The sequence below is a fragment of the Adiantum capillus-veneris genome, chromosome 30, assembly GCF_014529385.1.
Source record: "Adiantum capillus-veneris isolate H3 chromosome 30, ASM1452938v2, whole genome shotgun sequence".
NCBI lineage: Eukaryota > Viridiplantae > Streptophyta > Polypodiopsida > Polypodiales > Pteridaceae > Adiantum > Adiantum capillus-veneris.
In genome coordinates this window covers 92,043,596-92,054,303 of record NC_140960.1, presented here as the reverse complement: position 1 = coordinate 92,054,303, position 10,708 = coordinate 92,043,596, and the positions used below count along the sequence as shown (strand labels likewise).

Genomic DNA, 10,708 nt, shown 5'->3' with positions numbered 1-10,708 from the left:
ACAAAGCTAAAGAGAAGGGAGTTTACAAAGGTAAAAACAAACTCTCTCCTGAAGAGCTTGAGCGTTATCGCAAGGATAACCGCTGTTTCAAGTGCGGCAAGCAAGGGCACGCGTACCGTGCTTGTCCCCAAAAGAACACCCGCCATTAACCTCCCAGAGCTACCTTGCTCGAAATCTAAGAGGAGGAAACTCACCACAAAGGATCTCCTCTATTCCATGCTCGGGGAAAGGTAAGAGAACATGATGCTTTTATTCTCTTTGACCCTGGTTCTAATCACAATTTCATATCCATAGAGTTGGTCACCAAGCTATGCATACAAGCTTACGAGATGGGAGATGTCCTACCCGCAGATGGTGCTTTCAAGGGGCAAGACGCTTCAGTCACTCCCTTAATTGGGGAAATTGAGGCTCCATGTCCAAAGCTATGTGGACAAAGAGGACTTCTTTATCTCTCCTCTCAAGCATGAGGATGTAATCCTAGGGGCACCATGGTTTGATTGCATGGCTGCCAATGTTAAATTCCCTGAAAGGAAAATCTCTTTAGGTTCAGGGAAAAGGATATGTACATAGATGCTAAGCAAATGGGTAACACCATACCCATTGTACATACGCAAGCTTTCAATAAGTCAATAAAGAGCTCTATTTTGGTGTACATGATTTTTGTTAAACATTCTCAAAATGAACCTAATGTTTTAACAAAAGAAAATATATATACTCACAAGGAATTAGAGTTATCCAATTTTCTCAAGGGGTTTCAAGATGTCCTTATTGACGACATCCCTTGTGAGCTACCTCTTAAACGAGGCAATGATGACCATGCAATTGAACTTCTTCCAGGAAGTTCACCGCCCTTCAACCTCCTTATAGAGTTTCTCAAGCTCAACAAGAGGAGATTATGCGGCAAGTGCATGAGTTAGTTGAGAAGGGCATGGTTAGGCCTAGCTCATCTCCATTTTGCTCACCTTTGCTATTAGTGAAAAAGAAAAACGGCACATATCGTATGTGTGTTGACTATAGAGCACTAAATAGGATCACTATCAAGAATAGGTTTCCCGTTCCACGGGTAGAAGACTTATTTGATAAGCTACAAGGATCGACCTACTTCAGTAGGATTGACCTAAAAAGTGGTTATCAACAAATAAGGATAGTTGATCAAAACATTGTAAAGACCGCATTTCGCACTACATTTGGTCTTTACGAATTTATTGTCATGCCTTTTGGCTTGACCAATGCACCAACCACATTCAACCACTTGATGGAGAAGCTCTTCAGGCCTCACCAAACCTTTACTGGGGTGTTCTTTGATGATATTATCATCTACTCTACTTCACTAGATGAACACAAGCAACACCTCCATGTAATATTTAAAGTTCTAAGAGAGAATAAACTTTATGTTAATCAAAAGAAAAGTGAATTTTTCTTGCAAGAGATTCAGTATTTAGGTCACATTATCTCTTAAATGGCATCCAAATGGATCCATCCAAGTTAGAGGTAATAAAAGGATGGCCTAAACCAAGGTATCTTCATGAACTAAGAAGCTTTATAGGTATGTGTGCATACTATAGACGCTTCATAGAAAAGTTCTCACAAATTGTAGGACCATTACATGACCTAACAAAGAAAAAAATTAGGTATATATGGTCTACCAAGGAGAACAATGCTTTCGAAAAGCTTAAAGAAAAGCTTATCTCTGAACATGTGCTTACATTGTCGGGTCTCTCAAAGCCATTTGAGGTCCAATGTGATGCTTGTGATGATTGCCTTGGAGGTGTTTTTCTCCAAGAAGGGCACTCCATAGCCTATGAAAGTTGAAGGCTCGACCCTGTTGAGCAAGCTCTAGGCATATATGAAAAGGAACTCTTCACAGTTCTACATGCCTTAGACTCATGGAAGCACTATTTATTAGGGACTCCATTCATTCTCCGAACGGATCACCAAAGTCTTAAGTACTTCATGATGCAGACCAAGCTCTCCGGCAAACAAATGAGGTGGGTAAATTTTCTTTCGCAATTTCATTTTCATATTGCTCACATTGCTGGCAAGCATAATCAAGTAGCCGATGCACTCTCAAGACGGCCGAGAGTGAATGCAGTTTCCATAGCAACTCACAATGATCTATCTTCTATGATAGATGAGTACGCTATTGATCTCAATTTTAGAGATGTGATTTCAGCCCTTGCATTAGGGAAGAAAGAGTAACCATTTACTTTACAAGATGGTTATCTTCTCTATGGCAATATACTATGTGTTACTAGCTCACTACGTGAGAAAGTAATGTATGAATCTCATGCTCCTCCTTATGCAGGGCATAGAGGGATTCAGTCTACCCCAAAAGGGATTGAAACATATTTCTATTAGCCTACCATGAAATCAAACATACAAGAGTATGTTTCTAAATGTGTGGTATGCCAAAAGAAGTTTGATAGAGGTAAGCAACTTGGATTGCTTCAACCTTTGCTAATCCCTAACTCACCCTGGGAGAGCATATCCATGGGATTTTATCTTTGGATTGCCTAAGTCTATCCATGGGAATACGGGGATTGGACGATAGTAGACAGGTTCAGTAAACAAGCTCATTTTATACCTATGAAAAAGACTACAAATCCCATCAACAAATGGTAACCCTCTTCATTTCACAAATCTTCAAGGACCATGGCTTGCCAATGTCTATAGTGTCGGATAGAGATCCTAGAATGACCATTAATTTTTGGAAGGGTCTCTTTGAGAATTTAGGGACAAGGCTAAATTTCTCTTCGGCCTATCACCCGCAAACGGATGGCCAAAGTGAAATAGCTAACCTAAAAATTCTTGATCTACTAAAAGCCTATGTAACGGAAGTAGATCAAAGGTCAACACTATACATACTTCCATGGGAAAAGCACCTTTTGAGGTAAGTGAGGGAAGATCAAAAAGTCCCCTGCTACTTAAGATCCACGGGAAGATAAAGCCTTACAAAGGAGAGCCACCACAAGAACCAACTATTGAAGACCCACTGGAGATCGAGGACCAAGAAGAGGTGCTGCAGCCCGAGTCCATTTGCATGAAGACAAGGTACAAAGAGGCGGTAAGACTATCGGACGATGTCTTATTAAGTTTAAGAATTATCCTTTTGAAGATGCTAGATGGATACAAGGCATACAATTAAAGGATAACCTAAACCTTGTCAATGCTTACAATGCTTCCCTACAGTAAGCAAATGTACAAATGTTAAAAATGAACAAAGGTTTTGTCTTATAAGACTCTCTTTTTATTTATTGTGCACAAAAATGAAGTAGTATGCATGCTAAGATCACGTTTGCGGAGACGACATCTCCCAAACACCAAGTAGAGCTTGTCACTCTACTATGGAATATTTATAGGACTAATGTGCAGACATGCTTGCAGCAGCTTAGGCTCTCAAGCGCGAAATGGATTAGTCCTCCATTCTAGAACAATGTCGTAGGGTAACATAGGGATCCTCTACCCGCTAGAAAAAGAACTAATGAATATGCTTTATCCTCTCTACCTCATAGTCAAGGACGACTATGATTTCAAGAGAGAAGTAATGTCATAAGAACTAATATCTAATTATCCTAAATGATTTTCTCATGTTAAATTGATCATTTAATATGGGGAAGTGCCAGGGGAGAAAAAGCTAGAATATTGGTTAAGCTGGCAGACCGGCCATGGTAGGGATCCAAAGGAGGGAAAATAGGGATCCAAAAGGGGGGCCATCTGCAAAAGATCAATGTGCAACAATGGGCTTAAAAGACCCTAAGGTTCAACTCATTAAGACTTCCAAAATGCTAAGGCTCCAAAATTCAAAGGTTGTGTCCAAAGGTCAATCGCTAGAAAAATTGGATGCTTAGTGTGTGTGCCAAAAAGTCTTCAAAGAGTTCTACTTAGGAGGGGACGAGCACTAGCAGTAGGGGATGAGAGAGAAACACACACACACACACTCACAAGCTTCCTTTACACAAGGGAAAAGAGGGACACGTGTCAGGCTAGATACCCACAAGGTGTACTCAAATCCTATTGGATGGCCATGGAGGTGGACCAATGAAAATTAGGCGTAAATCTAGTTTAATTAATTTAACAACACTTAATACAAGAACCAATAGGAATTAAGCTCTCTAGAAGACTATTGGACAGTCTCCCAAGGGGTCCAATGAGCATTCAACAGGCCAATGGCTTGCCTAATTCCTATTGGCTAGGAGACAAAGGGGTCCAATGAGAGTTTAATTAAGCTATGCTAATATGAGTGATTATGTGAGGAGATGTACATCGTTCTCGTAAGACTACTCCTTCTTCCTCTCAATCTACTCTTATACCCCGTTAGCTCTCACCATCTTCGAAGGTGTGTGAGGTCTTGGGTTTGAGACCGTGAGGGAATTGATGTTGTGTTTTACATGTGTTTTTCTTTTAGTGCTTGAAGCTTCCATCTTCATTGCACTAGCTAGTATTGAAGGAACACAAAGAATTGTATTGTAAAATGTCTCTCTTGATGGGAGAAACCATAATACAAAGCCTTTTAGAGGGGGGACCGTCTCCATGTAAATCCGGTCCTCAGCTGTTGTCAATAGCTTAACTTCTCTCTCTTTTGAAGTATTGTTCATGCTATCTAACTAGGTGTTATACTTTTTGTTGCTCTCTCCAGCCAAGCACTCTTGTTATTCTCATTAGGAATCTATTCTAATAAAATGCTCACTATGTTCATGCTATTTTCCGCTACACACAAGTTACTAGGCCATTAAATGTTACAAGTTCTCTTTTTATTGTGCACAAATTTAAATAGTATGCATGCTTAAGATCATGTTTGTGATGGCGACGTCTCTCAAACACCAAGTAGAATTTGTCACTCTACTTTGAGAGAATGAAATGGACTAAAGAGCAGACATGCTTGCGGTAGATATGGCTCCCAAGCACCAAATGGATTAGTCATCCATCTTGGAATGATGTCGTAGGGTAAAAAGGGATCCTCTACCTGCTAAGAAACATTGACTAATGACTAAGGCTTTATCTCGTCTACCTCATAGTTGAGGACGACTATGATTTCAAGAGAGAGGTAATGTCAAGAAAATCTAATATCTAACCAATCCAAATGATTTTCTCATATTAAACTGATCATTTAATGTGGGAGAATAGACGGGAACAAAGGTTAGAATATAGACATGTGCTTATGGGTCTATCTCAACATGGGGCCAATGGTAAAGCGGTCCAAATGAGGGATGTTATGTCAAAGAGAAAGGCTAGTTAATGGAGCTTAAAGACTTTCATTAAAGACCTCCACTAGTTAGTGTTCAAAGTCTTTTGACCTTAGATAAGCTAGGGCTATGCTTGAGGTGGGAACCCGGCCCAAGCTTGAGGTGCTTGTCGTGCTTGCTGACTAAGGTGCTTGAGGTGCTTGTCATGCTTGATGACTAAGGTGCTTGAGGTGCTTGTCGTGCTTGCCGACTAAGGATCTCGAAGTGCTTGTGGGAACACTACCCAAGATTGATGTGCTTTGTCGCGCTTGCTGACTAAGGTGATTGTGTCTCATAAGTCAAAGGCATCCCTACAAAGGAGGGGTAGGACCCAAAGCTAGGGGATGAGAGAGAACACACACACACACACACACACACATTTGGTCACAACATTTGACTTTGATAGCATCTGGGGGCTTCTAATTGTGTCTTGAATCACTGTATCTGGCTACTAAATAGGACATCCAACCTTTTACACTCAAACTAGATTTAAGTTGTTGTCTTATGGGAGTCTACCTTATGCTTTACATAATAATTACTGCTATCTCTTGCTATGGAGAAAAACTATGCCTAAATAAAGCTTTCCACTATGCTATTTTGGTAGCATGGTACCTCTAATAACCTAACCCCATAGGAATGGTCTCTTGTGGAAATAACCCTTGGAAAGTGAAACTCCTTGTGGTTCTAAAAATATTTTCATGTATCGAGCTTCCTGGCTTAAATCACTATGGGGAAATCTATGTCGCCACCGTTCCCCTTCCCTTTTTGATGATGATGGCGGCTAGGCGAGGCTTGTAGCTCAACCTTTTCACAATATCTCTAGGGCCCGCTCACGATCCCGAAGGGGATTGCGCACAGCGGAGGGCTTGCAGAGGGTGGCCATACTTGTCATGATGTTTGGGTGACGATTGCGGACATACACACAACCACTAACCCTATATAAAGGTGAGGGGCTCTTCCCTTCACTTAGGCTTGGGTTTGTCTAGTTATTACCAGTGGATCCTTGGCTCTACTGTCCACTGCTACTGTGTTTATTATTAGGATGGCTTCCACTTCAAAGGTTTTTTATTCACTATCCTTAATGTGTACTATGCTTGTGTACCACATTGGCTTTGTACCACTAATCTCGGTTTGACAAAACCTCGTGCTTATGATGTATAAATGATGGTTGAATGGTTGATATTTTGATGAAGTAGGTTAAGGGAGTAACTCACTCAAATGATAAATTTGCAAATTTTATCTGGTTATAAATACTTACATAGATATTACCATAATGGTTATCTGACTTAATATTTCTACTAAGGTAAGTTGCTGATGGGGTGTTTTTACTACCTAAATGTGTTATATTATAAGGGGGAGACTGTTCTGACTGTGCTGAACACTGGTTGATATTCTGGAATGTTATGTGATGGTTCATATTCCTAAAGTAAGTATTTTGGTGGGTTATGTGGTGGTTCTTAATCTGACAATGAGTGGTTCTTAATCTAACAATGAGTTACATTGGGATTTTGTTGAGAAAGGGTTTCGGCTTACTAGTTTTTACAAAACCATAAGAATTGATTTACTGATGGAATCGGAGCTTGGTAACTGCAGGATCTAAACCAGTTATGATACATACACTTTGCAGATAAAACCATGATAATCTATCGTTGTCTGGCTTAATCTCTCTACTAAGGAGGAGATGCTAGTTTGCTTTGATTTACTTACATCCTGTTTGTTGATTACTGGTTATATTTTTTTGGTTGGGGATATGTCGTTAAGTCCTGAAACCTGGGTTTTTTCAACTACAGATAGCTGTTATAGGGTATTGCCATAAATTGTATATAAACTTATACATACATGCATATTCTAGGTTTGATGCTTGGCATAAAATCTATGGATACTGATCTGATTTTTGGTGCTTTACTACCAAAATTTGTCTTGGTCTCTGGGATAGATCTTACTTTCATAAAATGGCTATATTTGGGTATGATTGGAGATGGCTCTAGTTCTAACTAGTACATCTTTGGCTCTGGCTAATACTATTCTTGGCTATTTTTACCAAAATATTTTCTTCTTTGCTGACCTTGCTGGACTCTGTCAAGCTGGCCTTGACTTGCAAAAAATTTAACATACAACATGCTGCTAATTACTAGGATTAAGGTTTGGCTTTTTGCTTTATACATAATTTGGTTTGGCTTTATACATAATCTGGCTTTTTTGGCATAAATTCTGATCGGGCCTTGTTATTAATCTGGTGAGTACTGATCTGGTCTTTTAGGTGCTTTACTACATGTCTTGAAATGACCACCTAAGGTGATTGGCCAAGCCTGGCAAGGGCCAATAGGGATCAAGCAAGAGAGAGGTGTGTGTGAGAGAGAGAGGGGTCGACCAAGCAAGAAAAGGGCTGATTTTTGACATTCTCACACACACACATTCCCATTGTGTGAAGTGCAAAGTGCAAGAGCTCCATCTCCTTCTCCAAGCTAGTAGAGAAGCTGAGAGCCTATACCAACACTCTTGGCTATGAAATGCAAATCCAACCAAGTGGCACGCTTCAATGCTTAAGCTTGCCATCTTCTCCATCTTCATTACTATCTTATTAAGTTGCGTGTTCCGTGTCTGGTAGGGACGACATATATTCACGATACCGGATGTTTCAATTGCACAAGCGCGACTCCAGCTCGACAACACTACAAGGTTTGTTATCTATATCCAGTACCCCACGACTATGCGTTTGCTTGGCGCAACACATAAACGCTATACGGCTTCTGTTTCTTATAATTTTTGGAGAGACCACAGTGCTAGCTCTCCACCATACTTTTGTATGGAACCTCTACATGCTGTGATGTTTCATTGCAAGATGATATGTTTAACTATTCACATTGCTTTTTTGTAGCTTGATTCAAACATTGTCCTCCAGCTTGCACAATTGGATGACATTCGTACACGATTATCATGTCGGTAGTGTGGTTCAATTTTTATACTCTATCTATGCTTTTTGTATTTTGGAGTTTGTCAAAGCTTCCTTAACTTTAGTTGAGCCATATGTTTTGCTCATGAGTGCATGCTCAATTTCGATTATTGTATCTCTATATCAAATAGACATGTATTTCTTTTCTCACAATCTGGCAATTCAATCTATATATTGAAATAAAGGAAAATTGACTACGCTTGATTGAGAATAAGATGGGTGTCTCCACAGTTTGAAGACTATATGGTCGATATTACTAGATTGAATGGTGTTTTTTGCAAACAACTACCCAAGTAGGTTAAGTTGCAACCCTTTTGCTTGATTTAATTACCCTCTTTAGTAGCCCTTATCGTATATGGAGCACTATGGGACACAACTTTCTTCTTCCCAATGATCATCAAGTCCCAAGCTGAGCTATTATTGGTGCCTATCAAGTGGTTCTACTCATTTTCTCGTGTCACCACAACAAAACTCGGAGTATTTACAACAAAGGTCCACCAAGCAAGACTAGTTTGGGAAGAGGGGTATTTTGGTAATTTTCTCTAATATGAAATACTAAAAAAGTAGTGGCCGACCAGGTGTGAAGAGATCAACAACTCGTGCGCACACTTCTTTTGCCCGCTGCTGCGCTGCGAGGAGGAGCCTCGTATCGGAAGATGCAGAATGAGGAGGGAGATAACGTGGATCTGTACATCCCCAGGAAGTGGTAAGCTTCGTTTTCTCTGCTCTGTTTAGGTTTTCATTGCAGAGGTTGTAATGTGCTCCACCTTCGTTTTCTTTGCTTTATTTATGTGTCATAACCGTAAACAAGACCAAGGCTGCATGATTGTGCTCTCAGGAATCCATATATGAAGAGTTCTGCTAGCATTTTCTGAGAACGGTAAAGGAGCATGCTGCTGCGAGTAGTAGGGTTGCTTTTATTCTCTCACGGATTCCATGGTGTCCCTGCATAAAATTAGGATTTTGTCAGCGTTGTAGCATTTATGCAAGGTGTAGGCAGCTTTGTCATGTGAGAATCTTGACAGCCATTCCTTGCGATTTCAGGAAAAATGCTGCGTACCTCATAGATTTTGGGGGTTGTGCTTGCTTTAAATCTTTCTTTGAGTCTCTCATGTATGTATGCTGTGATTTTTATAGATTGGTTGAGTTACTGATATCGCTCCCAATTTGTGGTTTTCTGGCATTTCTTTCAGCTCGGCTTCAAATCGCTTGATAACTGCAAAGGACCATGCTTCAGTGCAGTTGAACATTGGGCATTTGGATGAAAATGGCCTTTACACCGGCCAATTTACCACATTTGCCTTGTCTGGGTTTGTCCGAGCTCAGGTCAATACATGCATTTACTAGTAATTTGTCCTTGTTTCAATTTTCCTGTTGAATACTCTTTGTTATTCGATTTTAAAGAAGTGCAAAGTTTAACTGCGGCCATCCTATTGATAGGGGGATGCGGATAGTGCTTTTGATCGGCTTTGGCAGAAACAGAGGGCAAAAATTGGCCAGTAACTGTAGTGGGCAAGCCCTTACTCTTTATTAATGTTGGTCTCTATGAGCAAAAGGATTTTAGAACAAATGACTTTTCAAGCTGCATTTGTGAAAGCTCAACAAGTTTGTAATTTGAAGACTCGTCTCTGCTAGACTCCAGTGAAGTGCCTTCAATTTAAAAGTGTTTTTGATTTTTTGGACATAACTGAACGTGCCCTTGCCTCTATTTATCTGTGTGCACATTTTTTCTACGTCCAAAGCTTATTTTTGAATCCAGTCCAGAGTCATATCGTCTTTTTTTGTGCCCATCCAACAATGTCTGATAGTTTGAGAATACTTATGTTCTCGATAAATTTTTGGCATAAAGTTAAGCTCTGTAACACAATTGTATATCCTGGACGTTCTTAGAATGTAGTGTTTGCATCATCAGGTCTGTGGCATCTCCTTCATGAGGAACCTGCCCAAAGATATTTGATGTTGTAAAGCGAGGAGGGGATAGGTACATCTTTAGTTGCATTATCATTCAAATCCGTTTGAAATCATAATCAAGAGTTTGAATAAACTGGAGTTTTTAATCGGTTTTCAGACTTGACTCTAAATGGGTTTCTTTTGCAATGGCCATTGATCCATGTTTCATTATGGTGCATAATGTTATATTGTCACGTAAATGCTACTTGCCTGTAAATATTCTATTTTAAGACTCAATGGTTGGTAGCACTTGAATAATACAAATGTTTTAGAAAAACTGAGAAATTAGGGTCGCGTTTTGAATGGCCCAGGGGTCCGGTTCATCCTTTCAAACTTGCTATGTTTATTTTTGGTTGATAAGAAGGGCAATCAATCTGTCACTTCTTAAGTTGAAGCACGTATTCTAGGTTCACCTCCCAGCAAATCCAAGCATTAAATTGTTAATGATGGATCATTTGAACTTGACAACTTGGGTGCTAATCAAGGCTACTCGTGTCTGACATGATAAAATGTCCTGGTGTATGACGCATAGTTGAAAGTAGCCTTGTTTTTGAATGGCAATAATATTTTGTCAGCGTGTTGG

At 39.9% G+C, this 10,708-nt stretch overlaps 1 protein-coding gene across 1 annotated transcript; it reads left to right on the top strand.

Annotated features, from left to right (window-relative positions):
- The first annotated feature begins 8,723 nt into the window (after positions 1–8,723).
- On the top strand, positions 8,724–9,862 carry LOC147418400 (small ribosomal subunit protein eS21-like). Its single transcript, XM_086507288.1, has 3 exons — positions 8,724–8,881; positions 9,369–9,501; positions 9,616–9,862. The coding sequence occupies exons 1-3, from the start codon at positions 8,832–8,834 to the stop codon at positions 9,676–9,678; spliced, it is 246 nt and encodes an 81-aa protein (XP_086363414.1). The 5' UTR covers positions 8,724–8,831; the 3' UTR covers positions 9,679–9,862.
- The last annotated feature ends 846 nt before the right edge of the window (positions 9,863–10,708 follow it).